The sequence below is a fragment of the Marmota marmota genome, unplaced genomic scaffold, assembly GCF_001458135.2.
Source record: "Marmota marmota marmota unplaced genomic scaffold, marMar, whole genome shotgun sequence".
Classification (NCBI taxonomy): domain Eukaryota; kingdom Metazoa; phylum Chordata; class Mammalia; order Rodentia; family Sciuridae; genus Marmota; species Marmota marmota.
The window spans coordinates 7711875-7736945 of NW_025999913.1; the positions used below are offsets into that span (position 1 = coordinate 7711875).

General features: G+C 44.4%; 1 protein-coding gene and 1 long non-coding RNA gene across 2 annotated transcripts in view; one reads left to right on the forward strand and one right to left on the reverse strand.

Annotated features, from left to right (window-relative positions):
- The window catches only part of Nedd9 (neural precursor cell expressed, developmentally down-regulated 9), a 104748-nt gene extending 88476 nt beyond the window's left edge, over positions 1 to 16272 (reverse strand). The window contains exon 1 of the mRNA XM_048799792.1: positions 16105 to 16272. Coding sequence (XP_048655749.1) covers positions 16105 to 16116 — 12 coding nt within the window. The 5' untranslated portion in view covers positions 16117 to 16272. The remainder of the gene's footprint in view (positions 1 to 16104) is intronic.
- On the forward strand, positions 12251 to 18312 carry LOC125615576. The gene is made up of 4 exons (XR_007346211.1): positions 12251 to 12309; positions 13533 to 13591; positions 16128 to 16299; positions 18115 to 18312. It is a non-coding gene; the product is annotated as an uncharacterized LOC125615576 (long non-coding RNA).
- The last annotated feature ends 6759 nt before the right edge of the window (positions 18313 to 25071 follow it).

Sequence of the window (25071 nt, forward strand, 5' to 3'; positions counted from 1 at the left end):
TGGGAGGTGCTGGGGGTGTGCGTGGTGGTGGGGGTGGGGGTGGGGGTGGGGGGTGGCCGAGGGTGGAAGGAGACCCGGGAGCAGGTGAGCAGAGGGCTCCAGAGAAGCAGGAGCTGGTCCACAGCCATGCGGCGCTCTCCCCAGACCCCCCAGGACCCACAGAGCCCTTGACAGTTTTCAAAACGCTGAACCTTTGCACACAGCTGTGCCGAGCCCTCTCAGTTTGGTGCTAAAGGTCTGCGGGGGAGGCACCTTTCTCCCAGAATGAATGTGGCTTTAGGGACAGCTCTCTTAAATTCCATGGCCCAATGCTGCGCAGGTGGCCCACCCCAGGGCAACCGGGGCTTTTTCTGGTGACTTCCTGGCCCTGGGGAATCATTAAGAACAGCCCGCTGTGCTGGTTATTCTGTTTGCCCCCCACCCACTCGATTCATTCTTGGCTTTCTCTGCTTTGCTCTGTGCCCCAAGAGGCTGCCCCTGAGGGCTGTTTCCCTGGCTCCTCCTTGGGTTCAGCAGTGGAGGCTGCAGTGCGAGGTTGGAGGTTGGGTGGAACAAGGGAGGCTGGAACGAGGGAGGCTGGGCGTCTCGCCCTGTACCCTCTCTGCTGCTGCTCCTTATCTTGGCAGCTGCTGCATCTCTCCACCGTCCCAGTTTTTGCTGAGTTAAACACTATTTCTTCTCTTTCCAGTGTAGACCAGACACAGCTTCCCACTGTCGCCAGTCTCTGTGTCCCATGACACCCCTGGATTGTGGTCTTATCCCTGTACACACCTGTCTCTCCACCTTAACTCCGGCAGCAAATTCTGTTCCCGGACATCCCCTAGGCCCTCATGCTTTACACTAACCCATTTAATGCTTCTAATACTTTCCTGATGAGGCTGAGACACAGAAGGGTTAAGACACTTGCCCACGGTCACATAGTAAGTGGCAGAGTCAAGGTTTGAACCTAGGCCACTGAGCTCTAGACTCCAAGCACCTAACCCCTGATCGGTTCTGCCTCTTTCCTAGCTTGAAGTCACATCCCTAGAACACAGAAGGAACAAGAAAGGAAGACCCAAAGAGATCTAAAACATGCCCCAAAGTTCACACGCTAATTGTAGGAAAACTTCTGAGATTGCGTTAACTCTTATTTTATGCACAATTTGTAACAGAGAAGATATCCGCTGTCCTTTTCCAGTGGTTCTCAGCCTCAACTGCACAATAGGATCATCTTGGGGGGCTGTGGGGATGGTGGTGGTAAACTGTTCCAGAGCCCAGTCCTTACCCCAGACTAGTGAAATCACTAGATGGGACCCAGGCACCAATATTTTTTTTTTTTTTAAGTTTCTAGGAGATTTCAGTTTGTTGCTCCCAAGGCACCGATTACCAGGAGGCAGAGATGACAGAGGTCAGGCCTGTTGATGTAAGGAGAGTGACAGCTGAAGGGAGGATAAAGAAGAGACATGAGAGTGGACAAGAACTGAAAGACATAACCCAAACCCGAAATAAAAACCAACTGTTATGATCTGGCTTCACTGAGTTCCTGAGCAAGTTGCTCCTAGGTCTGTGGATAACTTACGACTTTATTTTTACATGATACTCATTGTCCTGAGTCACTTCAAACAGAATTATTGTTCCTATACTCTAGGAGGCAAAGGAAGTGTATCACTTTTTAGAAAGTTTCTCTCTCCCCGGAAGATCTTCAGGGTCCTCCTTGAGTAGGGTAAACTTGAGGTGTCTGGAAGGTTCACTTCAAATACAAAGTTTCCAGTGGATCTCTAGATGCCAAATAAATGATGAATTGTCCTGTGGCAGCAAATATTTATCCAAATAGTTACACCGGCTGACCTTCAGCAGAACCAAAGTTCAGCCGCTCTTGATCCGTGGCCACAGATGACATTTCCATAGTTTTTGGTCCTAATACAGCTGCTTGGACAGACAGGCAAGGCTGCAGACCACGGCAAAGGCACAGGATAAGTTGGTGGATTGGACTCTTGCAAACGGTCCCCAGCACCAGGCAAACAAGGCTCTGCGAATCCCAGATGTGGGCACGGTCCCCTAGCGGTTGTTGTTGGTTGTTCCTTTTGGATGGGGCTGCGGGATTCCAGGGATCTGGTCTCATTTCTGTCTTCGGATTCTCATGGTTGGCTTCTTGTTTATATGCTTGATTGCAAGACACTGATGTGGTGATATGACAGTGGTCCCAGAGCCACCAGTTGGGGCTGCTCCCTCCTCAACCACCATTAGCTCCAAAGCCAGGGCGTTGGGCAAGGGGAAATCCAATAATCACCATGCCCAGTCCAAACAAAGAGCTTGCCCCCTTTCACTCCCCTGGCCCTGAAATGCCACTTCTGAGAATTCCTTCACTTCCTGTTCTCAAAAGGATCAAGAATGTTTTGAGTTAGGTCACCCCAAAATCAAACCTTTCAGCTGAGTATGTGGGTGGAGCCTTGGAGTGGGCTCCTGGGAAGGTACCTTGACCTTGGCATTATTGGGATTTGGGAATGGATCATTCCCTGTGGCAGAGACTGTTCTATTCATGATAAGATGTCTGGCAGCATCCCTTTGGTGTCTACCAACTAGACCTCTCTTCCTCAAGAGGTGACAATGACAGACGCCTCCAGACAGTGTCAACATCTCCTGGGGTATAAAGCCACCACCTCCAGTTGAAAACCACCATACTGAAAGGAAGACATATGGAGACCTGAACCTTGAGTCTCCTTTGCACATTGGGGCTGAGGAAATAAACAGACATTTCAACGACTCTCTCCCCAGCACTGGGCTGGAGATGAGTGGGATCTTGTCCTTTAGCTAAAGCCTTGTCATGTAGGTAAGGGATTAGACCTGTCCTGCATTGACCCCCGGTTCACCAGGAACTTTCCAGAAGTCCGAGTTGTCTCAGGGTGACATGAATGGCCGTGGGTGAGGCCTGCCTTTTTACAAGGTGGGCTTGGTGACTCCTCGTTACTCCTCCAGAATGATCTTCACCTCCTTCTCTCCAGAGTCTGACCTGCAGGTGCTGCACTGAGGGCTCCCTCGCGCTGGTGTGCAGCTGGAGGGAGGGAGGTGAAGTCAGGTGCTTACCCTCCTCTGCTCTCACTCCTGCAAAGAGCTCAGGGCTGGCTGTGGCTCCCAGCCAAAGGTCTCAGCTCCTATCAGGTGGCCCAGCTTAGGGTCCTCTGTGCCACCAGCTTCAGTGTGCAGAGGGAGGCCTCTCTGGTACAAGCCCCAGGAGTAGGGCGGAAACGTCCTCCTAAGAGTCAGATTTCTAAGGATCTCAGGAGCAAAGGATTCATACACCTTCTTCAGACCATTAGACCCTCAGACAGGCCAGGCAGAGATTAAAGAAAGCTAACAGTGAAGGTAAACATGGAGATTTGCCTCTTGTGGTGAGATCCTACACAGACATCTCCAATACAGAGCCTTAAAATGCAGAATCCAACACAGAGTCTTCTGTATCCAAGTTAGGCCTTTTAAGAATATAGCTCCTTCCAACAAATTCAGCTCAACCTGGAATAGTGTCAAAATAGACGAGAGGTATGCCTGAGGTGGCCCAGTCTGCTCTCTCTGGAAGCTAACAATACTGCTTCCCCCCCTCCTTCTTCTTTTTTGCATGCCTACTGTGTTCCAGATGCTATTTCAAGTACTTAATAAAATCAACAGCCATTGCTAATGTTTATCAGTTGCATTTTATATGACAAAAAAATAGCTCTGTGCTTAAAGAGCTATTGTAACCCTGTGAAGTTATGAGGAATGCCATACAGTATGTTCTGTATTTTGCTGATTAGAAAACTGAGTTCTGGGGTGAATCTGAACTTCCCAAGGCCACTCATCTGGGTGTGGCCACAGAGAATTGAACCCAGGCAGTCTGACTCCACATGCTAAGCTGCATGTGCTCCTCCTGCACCCTGTGCTCATGGCTCTGGGAAGTGGTCCCCTACATAGCGTTCCTGTTCTGGGTTGCTGTAGGAGACATATACAGCTCATCAGTCTTAATGGGGAGATTGAGGGTTCTCCTTCATTCTCTCAGACTCAGGATGGCTGGCTCTTCCCTGTACACTGAAAACTTTAAAATGTTGCTACAGAAATTAAAGAAGACAAACAAATGAGAAGACGCAATATGTTCATGGATCAGAAAACTCAATATTGTTAAGATGTCAGTCTCCTTGAACTGACTTGTAGATTCAACATCTGCCCAGCCAAAATCATAATAGGATTTTTTTTTTGGTAGAAATTGAGAAACTGATTTTGAATTTCACTTGGAAACACAAAGAACCTAAAGATCAGGCACAAATAAGGCAAAGAAGTAAAAAGCCAAATATTCTGTAAAAGAACAAACCTGAACGATCCATACTACAAAATTTCAAAGACTTGCAAAACTCTAATCTAAACAGTGTGAGATTTTATATAGAAATAGCTCAACAGATCAACACATACAGATACAACTGATTTTGCAAAGGTGCAAATAAAATGTAGTGTAGAAGCAGAGTCTTCAACCAAGGGCACTGGTACCTGTGTTCTCCATCTATAAAAGCATAAGCTCCAATATTTAGCTTCCATCGTATAAATACTAACTCAAAATGGGATCAGAGATACAGGTGAAACCCAGAGCTCAAAATATCAGAGAAAACGTGGGTGGCCTTGGATTAGGCAAAGATTTCCTGGATCTCACACCAAAAGCACAATAAAACAATAAGTTAATAAATAGAATTTCATCCCAAATATTTGCTCCTCAGGATACTCTGTCAACAGAATGACAAGACAAGGCAGATGCCGGAGGAAAACGATCACACTAGGTAAACTTAACAAAGAGGTCATCTCCAGAACAGAAAAGAAACGCAAAACTTGATGATATGGAAACAAACAATTCACTTAAAAGTGGGCAGAATGTTTGCAGCAGACATTTTATGAAAGAGGGTGTGCAGAGGATAGATGAACACTCGGGGACACCGTTAGTCCCCAGGGACATGCACAGCAAACCACTGAAGGTACCACTGCACCCCTGAGAATGGCTGAAATGGGACACAGGATCCAATATGGCGAGTGTGGGCAGGGATGGAGGAACTGGAACTCCCACATGTGTGAATGGGGCCATAGTTAGCAGTTCTCAGATTGCTAAGCGTGCTTCTGCCATGGTACCCGGTCACCTGTTCCTAGGCATTTTACCCAAGATAAAAGAAAGTGTATGTCCACACCAACACTTTAACACCAATGCCACGGAGCTGTGTTTCTGGCTGCCCATCACTGTGACTAACCCAAGTGTCCATCAGAGATGAAGGGCTAAACACACCACCGCCCATCCTACAAGGAATCCTACTGAACAACAGTGAGAAGGAACAGCCCCTTGATGCTCTCAGGGTAACGACAATCAAAGTAAGCCTTCAGAGCAAAAAGGCCAAAATAGTTACGCATGGTTGATATAACGTTCTGGGAAATCCAAAGTAATCACAGTGATAGAAAGCAGATGGATGTTAACCTAGGGATGAGGACATGGGTAGGAAGGGGCAGGAGTGGGGTTATAGCAGGACTTGAGGAAACTCTGGGAGGTGATGGATAGAGCCACTATCCTGTTTTTTGTAATAGTTTCACAGATCTCTCTCTCTCTCTCTCTCTCTCTCTCTCTTCTCCACATTGTCAATATACATGTAGAATATTATACGTCAATTATGCTTCCATAAAGCTGTTTGAAGAAAACCATGTTGTTAATGTTTAAGGAAACAGGTTTATGTGTGTGTGTGACAAGTTGACACAAGGACACAAAGTACAGAAATCCTTTTTGGACACGTAGGCCAAAAAACACAAATAAAAAGCTCTTAGAGATTAGTGATCTTGCTCTTGGGTTTTTAGGTAATATTTGCAAAACATTTTCTATTTTAAATTTACATATACTTGCCCATATTTATGGGGTGCAGTGTGACATTTCGATACATGGATATAATGTGTGATGATCAGACTGGATAACTGGCAGATCTATTGCCTCGGACATTTATCCTTTCTTTGTATTGGAAACATTAGAAATCCTCCCTACCAGCTATTTTGAAATACACAAGTAGCTGTTTTCAACCCTAGTTTCCTACTGTTCTATAAACATTAGAAGTTAGCCCTCTTATCCAGTTACACCCCTGTATACCCACTAACGACCCTCTCTCCACCTCTCCCTTCCCCATACCTTTCTCAGATTATGGTAACCACTGTTCTCTGCTTACAGGAGATCAACATTTTAGCTTCCCCATGTAAGGGAGAACTTGTCTTCCTCTGCCCGACTTACTTCACTTAACATAAGGTCCTCCAGTTCTATCCACGTTGTGCAAATGACAGGATTTCATTCTTTGTCATGGTTGAATAGTCTTCCATCGTGTATATTAGATCATATGCTTTCACCAATACCCATTGCCCTCTTTTTACCATCTGACATATTCCTACATGAACTTGTGTAATTATCCTTTTGACTCCATTTCTCACTTCAACAGGGTTTGCGTGAAACCCAATGCCTAAAATACACAAGATTCCAGACAGAGTGGGAGCTGAGGGTAGAACGTGGAGAAGGGACAAGGCTAAGATGCTAACTTGTCACCCAGCAGGTGAGAGGTGCAGTTTAACCTTCCCCACTCTGGAAGCTGAATTAGGTAATGAGCTGTCACCTTATTTGTCACCTAACAATTACTGCAACTGGAGAATGTGTGTAAAAGCCTGGAAAACATTATCCTGTCGACTCTTAGTATCTCTGATGAAGCTGTCCGTGGCAGGGTCCTGGATACAATTGAATAACGTGCGTGGCCTGCTGAAATTCATTCTGCAGACCACGTCTGGCCTACAATATGGCAATTGTCCACTAAAGGCAGTCGCATTATTAGAACAACCTGATCTTAACTTTCTTTATGGCCCAGTCAAAATAACCCAGGGCTGGTTCAGCAGCAGTTCAAGATGGGCAGAGTGAGGGCAGAGGCCTTGTGGGCAAACTTCTGCCTGCCCCAGGTGCCTGTCATGAAGTGGCATTTATCTGGAAGAGTATACCATGGCCCAAGATCTGTTAGTGACTTTGTCGGCATGTTTAGAGTAGAACCAGTGCACAGCATTTGATAGATTTATACTAATTTAAAATAATAAGTACAACTGAAGTGGACCAGAATGCTTTGAGGCAGCTCTGACAATGGGCTGACTCCAAAAGGAAGCAAATTATCACAAAGTCGCTCCGCGCGCCCTGACAGAATCAGAACAGGGGCTGCTAACACACCTTGAAATGCTGTTGTCAATGATCAGGCACTCTTGCCCACAATTGGGGTTCAATATTCTATCACGGGAACCATCATGCTTTGGTCCACATTGTTAAGACTGTGTCTTTCCCAGCTCCTTTCAGGAGGATGGGTTCTGCCATCCAGAAGGCCTCTATGACCTTCCGGTTCTCTCTTTTTCTTGCTTTCTTGATAACCAGCTCCTGTTCACACCAATTTCATGCAGTCAGGCAGCCACCTGGATTTTCGCTCACTGACTTGCGACCACATTCCGCCTTATGACTGCACCCCAGATCAGTAGGACTGAAGTTTGGGGTGCTTTGCACTAAACTCTCTTTTAGGTATAGATGGATGATTTTCATAGCAGGCTAACTGTATTCATTTTGTTTTACCAGTGTGTATGTATTTATGAGTTTAAGTCTAAAAGTCACCTCTTCTTGATTCTTTTTGGAGGTGTCTAACTGACCTGCTTCCACCTCCTGCTGTCCCTACTGACCACTGATTTGAGCCCAGGCTTTCCCATAACCTAATCCAGGTGCAGCAAATCCATTCATCTTATTGGCTTCAATGGCTGCCAATCAAATGGGCACAGCAGTTCTACAATTGACAAGGATAAGCACATTTTTTTAAAGAGAGGGAAGAAGAGACTAAGAGGAAAACTAAAAAATGAAGGCACCTGTCATTGACTTCTGTAGTTTTATCATTTCTTGCATATATGAACCATAAAATCTAGGGATTGTGATTTTTTTTGATGGGGGGAGCAGGGGCAGCTAAATCAAGCAATTAATTCTGGCACTGCTATAAACTTATTTTCTATTATTATTAAATTTTGTGTGGTTAAAAAAAACCGTATAGGTTAAATCAATAGCATACTTTGTGGCCAAGTGGCAGATGCTATTTTTATTTATTTTCCCTTCCTAGCTGTTATGAGTGGGTGGGTCAGAGTATTAAAATATTTATCCTCGCTCCTTAAAAACAGGAACACTAACATGCAGACTTCAACTAGTCCATGCCAGATTTCTAGATGAAAATTCAGGAAAAAGATCCTGTTCATATATAAAGTCTGTGATGGTAAAGTCAGGATTTTAAAAGATAGGTATGTAACAACTGCCCAGTTAACACTGAGCTAGACAGAGGTGGTGCAAAACTGTATGCAGAGTTTCTAAACTGCAAAGGAGTGGTCTCCACTGGTGAAACCTTACCCTCCCCAGACAGCTTTTAGCATCCCCTATGGAGACCCCGCTTGCCTGTGCCCACTTCCTCAGCTTTATCTGGGATTTTCTGAGCCTCTGTTCCTTCTCACAACTGAGGACAAGCCTTCAAGACTCATTGTCCCTGAGCCAACCCGGTGGCCGCAAAGCAGGCTGACACCATCCAGAACTTCTTAACCCACCAGCTCCGTCTCCATCCCTCTAAAAGTTATCTTGACAGAATCAAGTACAGAATACAAGGCTCCGTAAGTGACGTTGGGCCTCTGAATTAAACATCACAGGGTATTCTGTTTCTGTTTTTCTTGCCTTTCCCCAAAGTAATTTTATATCCCTTAGGAGCCAAGAAGCATTTCCCATAATTAGGGTTTGCTACTGGCCCTTGTTCCCTGAAGTCCTCTCCTGGGCCCAGCTCTCAGACCCAAAGGCGCTGCCCTGGAACTGTGGGCTTCGGAACAGGGTGGTCATGTCCTTCCTCATCCTGGAGTCCTGGGTAGAAAGTTCTGGAAATAAATCTCCAATTGTATTTGGCACTTTATAAATGCTTTTATACATTAATAAGAATCAATAGGAATGGGTAAGAGGGTCCTTGGCAAATACCAGTGAGCTGAGCTGTCTCTGGTTAGCTGTGTGAAACTTGTATGTTCTCTGGGTCTCAGTTGCCTCAACCAAAAAATCTTAAATAAGTTGAAAGAAAATGGCCTTTAAATTCTCTCTGAGGTGGACAGTGTTGTCACCTATGTACTCTCTCTGCATTTCTCTGCCTTCTTGAGTTTTGGTTGATCATCTAACTGAGTTCTGGCCAAGTGAATGCTGGGGTGCATGATTTACTCCACTTTCCAGCCTGCTCCCTAAAATGACCCACACCTTTCTCACTTACACTGCTGGAAGTGAAGGACTCAGAGATGCTGGAGCCACAGAATGGAAGAAACCCAGATTCCTGAGGATAGCTACCCAGGGGAGTGATGGGCTGTTCCACAAGGGAGAACTCCCTTGTATTATGTAGAGCCACTGAGATTATAGGGCTTACTTGTTACTGCAGCTTACTGTGGCACTATCCTGACTAACATGGCTACCAGTTCTGAGATTCGGTGTATTTAACAAATGGCACAATACAGGACAGAGGTAGAAAGAGATTAGAACATGGGCAAGAAGAACTAGACATCAACTATATACTCAAAGATGCTTCTCTAAAATGAGCTGGTGGAAAACTGAGAGGGCTCTGGATAATACTTAAAGGACAGGGGACGCATACTTCTTTTTAATGTAATGGTGAGTTTGTGTGGGTTATACTACCCCGTCAAAACTGAAGAGATAGTTTTTAAAGAGAACAAAGCAAATTGTGGAGAAACAATAATGAACATCTCAATAAGAGCACTCAGAATAGGTCTGAGGACCAAAGATCAGCTCTGCCTTTGTGATATCTGGGTGGTGTTGGCAAGCAAAGGTCACCCGAGGGTTCTCAGCCATCCCATCTGGAGGAGTCCACTGTCCTTGATTAAAATGAGACTGTGAAGTCTCCCCCCAGGTTTTTGTTGCACTGCTTCCAGAATTTTTTTCACCGTGGTATGGAAAGCGGTGAGGTCTGGGTGGCTATTGATCAGCGGGGGAGAGTAGATTGTTTCTGTGACGCTCTTACTTTCATCTTTTGCAGACCGGATTCCCACAGATAGAGTTTTCATCTTCACTTTATTTTTACTGAGTAAAAGCACCATTTTCAAGCAAACTCCAAAGCTGCATATTTTAGAATAAATGGAGCCTAGTTGTGGGAAAAGAAAACCACAGAAGACAGTGAAAAGCCACTGACCCAGTGTCCAATCAGAAAAAGTGTCTGGCAGGAACAGGAAAGCCCGTCTGAGCTTTGGGGTCACTTTCTGCATTGCAGCTCCTGTTTACTTTGGGGACATTGGTCAGTGTCTTCTTGGCAGACTGCAATACAGCTGGACTTTGTGACCCATAAACAAACACAGAGAGCCGTCAGCAATCCCATCTGGAGGAGTCCACTGTCCTTGATTAAAACGAGACTGTGAGGTCTCCCTCCAGACGCGCCTCTTTGCAGGCCCAACCACTCTGACACCTGCAGGGTACTTCATCTTTGAATATGCTCCTCATTTTCCAGACAAGCCCAGGGGATCTGCATCCCCCAACTCCTGTCTGCACTACATTGCCCTTTAGTGCTGATTTATACCTCAATAAAACTACATGTCGAAAAGGAGAATTGGTTTGATTCCACAGCTAACATGATTTACACATACTTTAGTTTTGGAATATGCAGTAATTGTGAAGAGGGAGAGGTCTTTGCAATGCGATGTGATGTGGTGATCCATATCCACAAAGCTCATGACAATGAGAAAGGTGAAAATGTCCTCAAGCACCTGCTAAGCACAGGACCACCCAGCTTTGGTAAGAAGAGTCCTCTTACAAGATCAGCATCCACAGCTTCAAGCAAGAAGCCTCAAGATTTTCTGAGTATCAGAAATCCCCTTGGAACCTGCTAAAATAATACATCACTGCGCCCCACCCTAGACCCTCTGGTTGGATTCATTGAGATTGGGCAATTTGTATTTAAGCAGACTTTAGAGGTGACTCTGAGCACACAGGATTCATGAAGCACTCACCTTCAAATTAGGAAATAAAACTTGTATTTCTCTCTGGTTTTAACCAGTTACCACCACTGAACTATAGGCTGGAAAGAAGGAAAGGGAAATAACGTATTTTTGGATGCTTATGTATGTGTGTGTGTGTGTGAGGCATCAAGGTAGACATGATGCTTGATTCTAAGTGTCAAGGTATTTTTTTGTTTAAATCTTGTAACAGTCCAACAAACTTGGGATTATCTTTCTTTTGCAAAAGATAAGGATAACTGGAAATTGTGGATAATGCTGCCAGGGACATGGACGTCCAAAAGAGAAACTAGAAGTTCAAAGAGAGTATGCAATATTACAAAAGAGCAGGGCAGAGATTTGCATCCAACTCTCTTTGAATCCACAGCATACACATTTCCTACTAAGCCACGTGGCCTGACCTGCCACCTGGCCACTCTTCTGTGTGCTCGGTGTCAGGCCAAATATTTTAGGATTCGTGATAGGTTACACTCATCTACTGAGTGACTTTACAAGAAATTTCTTCCAGCTTTATTGAGGCATAACTGGCAAATAAAAATTGTGTACATGTAAGGTTTATACATGATTTTATGCTGGCCTTTTGATATATATATATATCTCCTTTTTTAAAAAAGGCTAAATAGTATTCTACCCTATGCATGTGTATGTATATATATACCACAGTTTCTTCATCTATTCCTGGATCCACAGACACATAGATGGTTTAAATTGCGGATAATGCTGCTCTGAACATGGGTGCACAGACATCTCTTTAACCTACAGATTTCAATTCCTTTGGCTATATACCCAGAAGTGAGTTTCTGGGTCATGTGGTGGCAGTTCCATTTTTACTTTTTTGGGGAACCTCCATAGTTTTCCGTAACGGCTGTACCCGTTAACTTTCCCACTAATAGTGCGGGGAAGGGGCCCCTTGTCTGCACATTCTCGCCCACAATCTATCTTTTGACTAAAACCCTTCCTAACAGGTGTGGGGTGATATCCCGTGATGGCTCTAATTTGCATTTCCTTGATGATTAGTGGCGCTGAGCATCTTTTCATACACCTGTTGACCATCTCTAGTGCCTTCTTTTGAGAGATGTCTTTCTTAGCTATTTTGCCCATCTTAAAATTCAGGCTATTTTCTTGCTACTGAGTTGTGTGAGTACTTGCAAATTGTGGATATTAAACATTTATTAGCTGTTTGATTTGCAAATATTTGTTCTCATTCCTTAGGCTATGAAAATTTCTGAAGAAGATAATGTTTCACCAGGGGAAAATTCACGGGGGGTAGGTAAACTTCCTACTTGTAGTGGACCTGGGATGCGCCAACCAGAGACCCCACTTCAGGCTGAGCAGCTGTTCCCTCTGCCAGCCACTGTAGGGTTGGCAACTAGCAACCCACAGAGATTCCCCGACTGAGGAGGAGAACGGCTTCATGTACCTCGTGCCTCCTCCTGGGGCTGCACCCACCCACTTTCTGGTCCAGGTAGGGCATAATGTCTCAGCCCCCTGATATCAATTCTGGACAACTTGAAGGACCATTCAGCTCCAGAGGGCCCTTGTGATTAGCTGTGGTCTTTATTTTAATGTTGACATTGCTCTTTGTTTAATCCTGCTTATTTTGCTGTCTTGACAGTGAGGACTTTTCATAAAACACCTGCATTCCTGTCTCTATCCCAGAACGTGACCTGGGATGTTACTGAATCGAGTTGCCCTTGTGGATACATTAGGCTCATGTTTAGGCAGAGGGACGGGCTGAATTGGCCATGTCCTTCGGTTTGCATGCTGAAGTCTGCATCCGTGCCACCTTACAATGAGGCTTTATTTGGAGACAAGGTCTTTACAGAAGTAATCAAGCTAAAGTGAGGCCATGAGGCTGGGCTGTCATCCAGATCACTAGTGTCCTTCTGAAAAGAGATCAGAACCCAGCCACAGGCAGACAGGAAAACTCATGAAGACCAGGGACAAGATGGCATCTAAAAGCCGTGGAGAGAGGCCTCAGGAGAAAATAACTCTGCCAACACCTTGGTCCTGGCCTTCCAGCCTCCAGAACCGCGAGAAAATAGATTTCTGTTGTGCAAGCCACCCAGGCTTCGGTACAGAGCACACAAATACAGGCAGGTTTAGGGGTGCTTCTTCATTTGATCCCTACTCTTTCATCTTTACTCTTAAGGAACCACCTAGAAATCTGAACAAGTTAAACTATCTTTTAAATATGATGATGCACAGTGATAATTTTCACCAAGTGGAATTTTCATATTCCTTAAAAGATATCAGAATAATCATATTTTCAAGGGGAGGTTAGGGGATCTGTGAATTACCCCTCTTCACGGCACCTCCCTTTTAGGACACTGACCACAAACCTACGGAAGATGTAAATTCACAGTGTAGATGTTTAACTTGTATTTCGTGGGCGGGGAGGGTAAAATTTTCAAAATCTCAGTCAACACTTTTTGGTCCTCTGTGAAGCAAGAGTTCAATTTGGCTGATTTTTTTTTCTTTTTTTCCAGATAAACCAAAACACAGAATGCCCAACTGCCAGCTTCCTGCCCTAGGAGGAGGGGAAAGGGTAAAAATGCCAAAGAAACAGGTTTGCAATTGAAAAGATTCTTCTTCAAAGCCTTCAGGCTCTCCGAGGCAGCCTCTCCACCCCGGCCAGCGCAGCCCTGGCCAATGTTTAACCGCCGCTCCCTGGAAATGGGCAAAACCAAACAACTCAGGTGGGAGCGGTGGGCTGCCTCGCCCCTCTGCAGCCCTCAGGAGGCCCCGCAGGTGTGGGGGCCACTTTCCCGCTTCTGCTCCTGCTTGTATTTATACAGTGGCCTAGGGCTTGCTTTTATTCTCTGAGGGTTTTTTTCAGGGAGCTTGATTTTAAGAGAATTTATGAGCTAAGCACTTTTCCCCAAGGATCATTCCTGACAGTGCCCACACCTGCGGATCTTCAGTGTTGCTCTGGAACCAGGAACCCCAGGAAGCTCAGGAGAGCCACCGAGTGTAACCTGCAGCCCTGCACCAGGTTCCCAGGCCTGTCTCTCACCAGGCTTTCCCTACACCCTGCTTCTCCTGTCTTTTCCTGTTAGTGATTTCTGTGAGCTGCCAGGGACGGAACCCAGGACCTTATACATGAGAGGCAAGCGCTCTACCAGGAGCTGTGCCCCAACCCCCGACTGCACTTCTCATGTGCTTCTTATAGAACTCAGGGTGTCATCAGAAGGATAGATGGAGGGCTTAGTAGGTGGGGATTACATTCTAAATAATTTACATATTTAATCATCACCACTTAAAGTGGGTGCTATTCTTATACTCATTTTATGGGTAAAGAAACTGAGGCCCAGAGAAGTTAAGTGCCTTGTTCAGGGCTGGCATTTGAGTCAAGCAGTATGGCTTCGATTCTGTGTCCTTGAGCTATATGCTGCTCCCACCCCCAAAGCATCAGAAATATATCCTTAGGAGGCACTAATGTTCATTAGCTGCCAGATATTTGCATTCTATTTAGCCTAGTAGGGTGTGTGTGTGTGTGTGTGTGTGTGTGTGTGTGTACACGGAAATGAAGTTCAATGATGAGGGGAAAATATGCAGAAGTCCCGAAATTACAGATCTCAAGGGAGATTTCCACTCTGCTCACAGATAATTCTAAAGCTCACTGAAGATTTCAGGAGGTGGAGTTGTCTGGTTTTTAGATCTTCAGGACCAAAAGTTGAGAACAACACGTGTTCGAAATAACTTAGTGTTCAGTGCGGGGTCTCAGACGGAATGCAACGCTGGCTTCCGGCAGAGAAGACTTTTTGGGTTCTGTTTTTCGTCTGTTTTGCAAAGCTGGCTGAGAAGAGATGATTTTGTCTCACTAGAGACACAAAGAAATGAATATTCTTGCTGAATGGCTTGGGGAGTCACAGATCAATGTCATTAATTCCACTTTGAATTAGTGATTTGGTTTGATTGAAACCTCTGAAGCTTCCAATTCTGTGACAGATTTTTTCCCAGAATCCCAGGACCGAAGGAGATTTTTAAGAGATCAATTATTTTACCTTAAAACATCACAATGAATATGAGAATTGAACTTTAAAAAAAAGTTAATTCCAGGGGAATCTTTTACTTGTTTATCAAAATGTTTAAAGAAAATATTTATCATTATATTGACTTACAGCCTTTTTCCTGCAAGATAGAGCCTTCTCCGGATTGACATGGCTTCTCAGTACTTTAATTTTTTTTCTATTTTTTTTTTACTGGGTTAATTGTGTGTGTGTGTGTGTGTGTGTGTAATTGATGGTTGTTTCTCTCTGTGATACATACAATGGATGATTGATCTCAATGCATACAGGAATTAAACTTTTTCTTTTGAGTGCATTACTTTAAGTACATTTTCTCATTTCCTCCTCTAAACCATCTTCCTATCACCATTTTATAAATGCAGAAACAGATTCAAAAGGGTTAAGTAACTGGGTCATGGCCAACCCTACTACCAAGTGTAAGAGAAAGGACATAAATCCAGACCTCCATGATTCCCAATGCTACTTCATCAGGCCGTGATGCCTGCCTCCCTTGGAAACCATTTAATAGATCCAATTACATGTATTTTTCCATTTAATTTTCATAAAATCTTTAGGAAACCTTAGTTACATGGGGGAATTGACTATTCCTAACCCTAACTTCTGTCTCAGGCCAAGTCAATTTTCTTGTGGAGTGGTAAAATGGAAGTCCAGTGGCTTAAGGTTATTGGCAGAAAAATGAGGCCTCAAGGACAGGCTAATCCTTATTTGGGTGATCAGCCTCTGCATAGCTCCAGACTCACTCAGGCACCGGCTGTACTAAGGGTAATATGCTACCAGTATCCCAGAAGATGCCTTCCCCAGAGATTCGTGGGTGAAATGGGATTCCCTGTGACCATCAGCCTATCCATGTTAAAAATTCACCAAATGCAAAATCTCGCAGCCTAAAATTAATGTACTTTTCCCCCCAAAATATTAGTTGCATATCTCATATGACAATGGAACACCATTCATATTGTTGTTTTAGAAGAATTAGTCCACATTGAGAGAAAAGGGTGGTCAGAAAATGTATGCTTTTTCTGCCCCTACTCACCCTCGACCACATTTTCCCCCAAGGGATGATGGAGTCTGGAACTCAAGGAGGAACAATTCCAGTGTATCCGTCTGTTGGCCAGCTTCCTCCTTTTTATAACTCTGCTGGAAGAACACGTGATGTGCTCCTGCCAGGGTCTCATGTTATGGAACTCACAGCTCACCGAACCTGAAAACAGAATTTAGGAAGGGGAAGGTGAGTGAACTCTGGAAGGGTTAAAGACCCTTTTGTCATTTCAGGATTGCATCATAGCAGTCATGAAAGCCAAATCCGTAGACTCATGAATGGAACCCATCATCCATTCAATATGGAAACCATGTTGGCGCTTTGGCTATGTGAGCTTCAGCTTCAAAGATGCATCAAGTATAGTCCTGTTTTCACAGAGCCCAGAGTCAAGTTGGGCAAAATAAAGAAACACAGCGCCATGAAATGCTACCGTTACTCTGGTCAATTATACAATGGGTTCAGTTAAAGCACAGAGGGAGATGGTTGACATTCGGTTGAGTCTTGAGTGAGGGGTGAGTGCTTCCAGATGTTCCTCATCACTAGTGCAGGTAGGAGGGATCCCTCATTGGCTGCCACCTATAGCTTTAGTCATTGATTTAGCTTGTTCTCGTCCCTGCTGCCTCATTAGCCCCTTTAATCCAATTTAATATGTTGCTGCTTTTATCAGTTTGAAGACACCAAATGTGCCTGATTCTACCTCTCACAAGTCACAAGGTCACTTGAATCATATGCTTTTATGGTTTCCAGAAAGGAGGAAAACTGGTGTTTTGGAAATGTGACTTTCAAATAGCTTAAGTGGAAAGCCCAGAACTTATTTTTTATTTTTTTAGAAGAAAAATCGACTGGACTTTTGGTGGGCTTGTACTGGCCCATTTTTACTTTCCATTTCGTCTTCTCACAGTTTTGAAGTGGTGTGTGTGTGTGTGTGTGTGTGTGTGTATTTATGAACTATTATTGAAATGTATATTCTTAGAATATATGAACCTGATTTTTAAACCACTTGGGATACATGGAAATCCTTTTGAATATAGGTAATCCGAATCTTTGTAAAAATAGTATTTTCCTATCAAGAATGAAAAATCAAAACCAAGTGGGTGGTGGCACATAGTAGATGCTCGGCCAACTGTTTCAGGAACCCACCCAGCTGCTCTTATGAGAAGGAAAAGAAGCCTTCTTAGAACTGCATTCCAAACAGAGGGTAATTGGGAGTTGCTCTCCCTTTGCTTCTACTAGATGGGAAGAGTCTCCTGTAATTTTGGTTTGGTAAACATAGTATTTATAATCTTGGCAAAGAGGAGGGAGAGGAATTTTCCTCTGAGGCCCTTTCAGTGGCAAGAGGACATGGGCCCATGACTCATTTGCTCTGCCTGAATTCATGCACAATTACCCAAGCATCTTCACCCCAGATGGAGCAGAGGACCAGCAGGAGGGTAGCTGTCACCAGCCAGCACTCTGTCCATTGTCCCTAGGTGCTCATACCAGGAAGCAGTTTAATGTCTGAGATGTCTGCACTTGTAAGTGCACTTATTTGTGTTTGTGGATCCTATCTTCTACAGCACCAAGAAACACCCAGGTGTGCATGCACGTGTGCACACACACACAGGCATTTGCACAATTTATATATTTCATTAATTATTTCCTGGGAAATATAACATGCATTGAGAAACGGCTCTAAATGCTCTAAGTGTAGCTGCCTCCCAGGTGAGGACACAGATTTCTTCTGAACCCCAGAAGCTTTCTGAGTGCTCCCTCCAATACGATCTCTCTCTTTCCCTTCAAGGCCTTTAGCTCCATGCCAGGGGGACCCTGGCTGAGGCCTTGGACTTAGGACCTTCTGGCCGTCTGTCAGCCACGTACCTTCTCCATGGGAAAGGAGTCTGTGCGCCCCTGAACCCCATATCTCCCTCTGTAGATATGCACCAAGTACTGGGATATGGGAGTTCTCTCTTCAAATGGATCTAAACCCACTTCCAAGTCTTCATGGACATTTTCCTTGGGGTGTAGGATGGGACGTGAAGGTGGATTCCTGGGCCTGAAGGACATTACTGCTTGTGTCACAAACTCCAGCAAGAACCTCCAAGGGATCCAAGAGTTCTGAGGCCCAACCTGGCCTTCCAGGTGCCCTGAAGAGGTGAGTGTCCAGGTAGGAGGAGGGAGCACTTTTATTTAACAGCTTCTTAGCATGAGTGATAATTCTTAAATATTTAGGCCCATAATATGCAGTTCTCCATTTGTACTTTTACCTGAAGTTGCACGTTTATTTATTTATTTTTGGTTAATGCTCCAGTAAATCCTGAAATTTTATTATATGGAAGAACATCAGATATTAATATTTTATTTTATGGCTCATGATAGAAATCAGAAAAAAAACATGAAATGAAAATGAAAAGAAAAATTTAATTGCATATAATACCAAGTACAGGGTTTTAATTTCTATATGATCCAATAGTACCAAGAGCATATTTATGGGTACACCATTAATAAATGTGGCAATTTCCTGCCTAAATTTTCCATCAGGGGTGGGTCTGCTGAAAGGTAACTACCCTGACTTCTGGTTTTTTCTTCCTTGCTTTTCTGCAAATGTCACCCCTCTAAGTCTGCATTCTTATATAATCACTTTTTTCTATTTTGAATTTGGTATAAACAGAGCTGACAGTATGTGTGTTCTTTTGTGTTGGCTTTCAACTCAGCCTCATGTTCATGAAATTCATCTCTGCTGAAGCCGATAGCTATAGTTTATCATTTTCATTGTTACATGGTATTCCATTTTATGGATAGACCAGCGTTTACCCATCCATATTTATGTTGATGGACAATGGAGTTTTTTCTAGTGCTAGACCATGATTAATAATGCTGCTTCAGAGATCTTTATCTAATTCTATTTTGGGTATACTTGGGAATAGAATTGCTCGATGATAAATGTGCACATTTTCAAGCTTAGTAGAAAATACCAAGCCATTTTCCAAAAAGGTTGAATCAATTCATAGTCTCAGCGGCCTGGTAATAGTTTCCGTGAATTCTGATAATATTTGATATTTCTTGTAGTTTAACCATTTTGTACTAAGAATAATTAGGGGCATTGTCCCTCTAAAACATTTCTAGGTTCAATGCAATCTGCATCAAAATACTAATGACATTCTTCATAGAACTAGGGGGAAAAAAAACAGTCCTAAAATTCATTTGGAAGAATAAAAGACCCAGAATAAGCAAAGTAATTAGCCAAAAAAACAATGCTGGAAGCATGCTGGTGCACATTGTAATCCCAGAGACTCAGGAGGCAGAGGCAGAGGGATTGTGAGTTCAAAGCCAGCCTCAGCAACTTAGCGAGGCCCTAAGCAACTCAGTGAGACCCTGTCTCTAATAAAATATAAAAAAGGGAAGGGGATCTGGCTCAGTGGTTAAGTGCCTCTGGGTTCAATTCCCTGGTACTGAAAAAGAGAAAAAAATCAAACAAATAAAAAAGCAATGCTGGAGGAATCAAAATATCTGACTTCAAATTATACTACAGAACTATAATAACAAAAGCTGCATGGTGCTGACATAAAAATAGACACATAGACCAATGGTACAGAATAGAAGGCATGAGACAAACACATCTACAGTCATCTGATCCTTGACAAAGGTGCCAAAAATATACCATGGAGAAAAGACAGCCTTTTAAACAAATGGTGTTGGGAAAAACTGGTTATTTATATGCAGAAGAATGAAACTAGGCTCTTATCTCACATCCTGCACAAAAGTCAGCTCAAAATGGATCAAAGACCTTAGGATTGGATCAGAAACGATGCAATTCCTAGAAGAAAATGTAGGGTCAACACTCCATCATATGATTTTCTCAATAGGAGCCTGAAACTCAGGAAATAATGCCAAGAGTTAATAAATAAATAAGACAGCATCAAATTAAAAAGTTTCTGCACAGCAAAGGAAACAATTAGGAATGTGAGTGGGAAGCAACTCTTCTGACAGAGGATTAGAACAGGTAAAGAGCTCCAAAAACTTCACACCATGGAACAAATAACCCCATTAATAAATGGGCACATGGATTAAACAGAATTTCTCAAAATAAGAAATACAAAGAGCCAATACATACATGAAAAAATATTCAACATTGTTGAAATGCAAATCAAAACTACACTGAGATTTCAACTCACTCCAGTCAGAATGGCAGCCATCAAAAATACAAACAATGCAAATGCCTGCCGGAAAGAATGTGGAGGAAAACGAACACTTCTGCACTGTTGGTGGAGTCATACTACAATTAATTAATACAATCGCCATGGAAATCAGTTTTGAAGTTCCTCAAAAGACAAGGCGTGGAACCAACATAGGACCCAGTGATACCACTCCTTGGTATTTATTCTAAAGAATCAAAGTCAGCACACTACAGTGATACATGCACGCCCATGTTTATAGCAGCAGAATTCACAATAACCAAACTATGGAACCAGCCTATGCGTCTGTCAGCGGGTGAATGAATACAGAAAATATGGTACATATTCACAATGGAATTTTATTCAGCCATAAAGGAGAATGAAATTATGTCGTATGCAGGAAAATGGAAGGAACTTGAGAACATTATGTTAAGCAAATAAGCCAAACTCAGAAAGTGAAGGGTTGTATGTTCTCTCTCACTTGGAAGCGAGACAGGAAAAGGGGGAAAGAAAGGTGGGGAAGGGGAGATCTCATGAAAAGAAAACGGAGACCTGTGCAGTAGAGGAAAAGGGTGTATGAGTGGGGCGGGAGGGAAATACTAGTGAGCGATATTGGCCAAATTATACTGTGAATATTGGATGCACGTATGGACCTGTAACAATGAGTTCCAGCATGTGTACAATTATAACGTACCAATAAAAATTATGGGAAAAATAACAATAAGATGTGTCTAGGTTTCCCCCTCACGATGTGTCCATGAAGACATCAACATGATTACAGTAATTTGGAGTTCCAAGTTTACTGCTTATAATATGGGTATAGTTACATAGTAAGAAAAATAATATTATGCTAATAACCATAGGTTTTATCTTAAACTAAGGAATCTTAGGGAAGATCTGTAACCTTAGAAAATAAGTAGAAATAAAATCCAAGAGCTAAACAGATTTGTCCAGTATGCTACTGTAAAGCAGAGACTAGCAGATGAACCTGGGGGTAAACCATCGCACCGACTGTGTACACCAACCTCAACCTCTCTGCTCTAGTTTGGATTTGAACATCCCCCATGAAGGCCCCTTGTGTTAAAGCCTTGGTCCCTACAGTAGCACCACTAGGTGGTGCTTGAAGCTTTTGGAGGTGGGGCCTTGTGGGAATTCCTTTGGTCACTGAGGGTACGCTCTCAAAGGGGACTGTGGTATTCTGGTCTCTTCTTCTCTACTTCCTGGCAAGAGATGTACACTCACTCTGACAAGCTCCTACCGTGAGAGGCCGATTTCATCAGAGCCTCAAAACAAATGGGGCCTCCTGATCTTGGACTTGAACATCACAAACTGTACACAATTTTTTTTTTCTTCATAGGTAGCTTGTCTAAGGTATTTTGCTTTAGTAATGTGAAACTGACTGATGCATTCACAGGGATGTGCCTATCTGAGAGCCTGCTCTGATAGTTGTGGCAGCCCTGGATACAGATTGCTGAATGTGTGCTGGCTGGAACCAGTCAGCACGCTGTAGAGGAGAAGGTCAGCTGGGGGAGTCCATCAGCCTGCAGCTCATTAGCATGCCCCATCTGGCAGCATCTGTTCCTTCTAGAGATAACAATTACCATGTGCTCTGGCCACTTGAAAATGAGGACACAGACAAACCTCTTTAGCAGAAATAGGCACTGCCTCTGCACCTGCTCGCTTCCTTCTCTACCTACTCGGTCCCTGAGCTTGCTCAACTCACTTCCTTTTGCCAAACTGTGTTCCACCTCCTTGCCCCTTGGTCCCTTTCATGCATCCACCTGGCTGAAGCCCAGCCTTGCATAAACTCAGTTGTTTACTTTCTCTACATCCATTGCCCAGCTGTTGAACACTGCTGCAAAAACCACACACCCTTGCAGAGGGTGCCACTATAAACCCACAGTCGCTAACATCATCTGGGTCCTTGTTACTGCCAAGCAGTCCTTCCCTGGTCCCTGGCCAGCTCTCTTCCATCTGTCTACTTATCTATTAAACTCATAATAGATCTTCGTTCATAGCCATCGAGTGCCTGCTCTAGACCTAGCAGGCTATTGCAATTCAGAATCAGTGGCTATTTCAAACTCTCCTCACTCTCCTCAGAATCTCTGATTTTATTGTCTCTGTGTCTCTCTTGAGTTCCGATCCCAAAACCCACTGTGATCCTCAGTAGCCAGTCCCCTTCTTGCTTCAGGAAGACAGCGGGAGCCGTCCGTAGGGAACATCCTCAGCTTCCCTCCTCCACATCTGCAGGTTCACTTGGCATCCAAACTCACCCCCTCACCTGCTCCTCTTGACAATAGAGGAACTGTCTTCTCCTGTGCCCAAGGGAACTCCCCCACCTGTCACAGGATGCCACCTTCTCTACTTCTCAGGGACGTCGCTCTCCTGACTTCCTCCCACAGAGGTCAAGATGGCTCACAGCTCTCCCTTAAGATCCTGGAGTCAGGTGCTTTCCTGGCTGGGCAAATCCTGCTCACATGGCCTTCACCCAAACAAGCCACCAGGCAGTGTTGCAGGGTGAACTCTGACTCTGGACCCCACCCGTATGTTGGGAGTCCCAACCCCCAGGACCTCAGAATGGGTCTCATTTGGAAACAGTGCCATTACAGGTACATTGATTAAGATGAGGTCATATCGGAGTGGGACAGGCCTCTCATTCAACCATGTGATTATGTAAAAGAAGAATTTGAACACAGACGTAGGGAAACGGATGAAGAGTCACAGGAAGAAGATGATCATCTACCAGCCAAGGACAGAAGGCTGGGACGACTTGTTTCCTCACAACCCTCAAAGGAACTAACCCTTCTGACGCCTCAGACTTCCAGCCTCTGGATCTGGGAGAGGATGACTTTCTGTGGCTTAGGTCACGCCGTCTGTGGTACTTCATGCTGCATCCCCGGGAGGGAGACTGTATCAGTGTTTTGTTCACTAACTTTATTGGCTGCCACCTGGGGCCAGTTGGTTTACAGACACTCCACGCTTTCATCTCTTGGTCTATAAAAGGGAGATGGGAGCAGTTGCCTCATGAGATCTTGATGATGACCAAAGAAAATGAAGCACAGACCCTGTTGATCGCAGGGCCTAGCTGCATTAGCTTGCCAGGGTCACACGACAAGGTCCCAACAGACGGCTGGCTTAAACAACAGACGGTTACTTCTCACACTTCTGGAAGCTGGAAGTTGAGGGTCGAGAGGCCAGCAGGGTAGGTTTCATTGGCTGTAGGTGGCCATTACCTTTCTGTGTCCACGTGGCCCTTCTTTAGCGCATGCTCTCGGCAGGTGGGAGCAGGGGGAGAAGGAGGAAGAGATTTCTAGTGTCTTTGATGAGGACACTAATCCTGTTAGATCAGACCCTCACCCTTATGACCCCATTCAAGCATAATAACTTTTTTTTTTTTTTTTGGCGGTGCTGGGAATTGAACCCAGGGCCTTGTGCATGCAAGGCAAGCCCTCTACCAACTATCCCCAGCCCTAAAGCACAATGACCTCTTTAGAGGGCTTATCTTCACACACAGCTACCCTGGAAGATAGGGATTCAACCCAAGACTTTTGGGGTGACACCAATGTTCAGTCTGCAACACTGGCATCGCATAGATACTAAGTGCCTGACAGCATTTTTTTGAAAGGCCTTCCAAGAACTCTGCTTTCCCCTTCAACTTTGCCTTAGCTCTCTCCTGTCCTTCAAAGCCAGGTCACCCAAGTTCACCACCCCCAGGTTCTCCTCTCCCTCTTATGACAGGCTGGTGTCCACCCTCCCGCTCACCAAGGTGGCTGTCCCTGACATCTCCTTCTAAATCCTTCCTCCTGAACCCAATGGATCTCTTCCAAGTCTTCTTTCATTGTGTAACATTTGCCACCATTGAAAACTTTCACTCTTTCAAAATTTGCTTTTTCCTTCGTGCTTCTGGGTGTTTCTCCCCGGCCTCTGCCTCCCCTCATGCTGTCGAGGCTCAGCCTCCTCTGCTTTGAATGCACCCAGGCTTTCTGGGCCCTCACCGGCCACCCCAACCTCCTTTCCACTAACAGCCTTTCCAGCCCTGGCCTTCTCTCCAACCACCCTGGGAGGCCACCCTCAGGAGCCCCTCTGTCCTACCCTCCACCTGACCCAAAGACACACCACCCCTGCTCAGCCAAATGAGCGCTTTTGTATGAGTGGCCTCTGTGAGTGGTCCCACCACCCAGGTGACAAGCTGGGCATCACCCTGTGCTTTCCCACTGCTCATCTTCCTCTGGGGTCTTCACCATGTTCTCTCCATGATGCTACGGGGCTCCTGCACTGCTCTGTTCCTCTCTGTCCTTGCTGCTGTCATCTTAGTCCAGGCCACCTTCCTTCTCGTCTGGATGGCTGAATTGGCCCTTGACCCTTGGGTCTCACCTTGACTCTCTATAATCCCCTCGGTGCCATAGAGAGAAGTAAAGTCTCTGAAATATAAACTTGATCACTCGAGTTCCCTACCTAAAGGAATATAATCGACTGACAGAATATTGTTAAGAAATGATTGCAAAAATGCTATTGTGAAATGCATTCAATGTGGTCATGGCTTTATGGATATTTGTGTGTGTGTGATATGTATGTGTATCTATGTACGTACATGAGTACTTTTTGGACATACATACTAAACATTTGCAAGGGAATAATCCCGTGGGCCAGAGAGAGTGAACAAAGCTTTCCATGTGCTGATAATTGTTGAAGTTGGCCGATTGATGCTATCCTCTCCACTTTTGATAATTTCTATAATAAGATGTTTTTTTAAAAAGTGAATCTCCAAATTCAAGCCAAAGAGAAAGAACAACAAAACAAAACAATACAA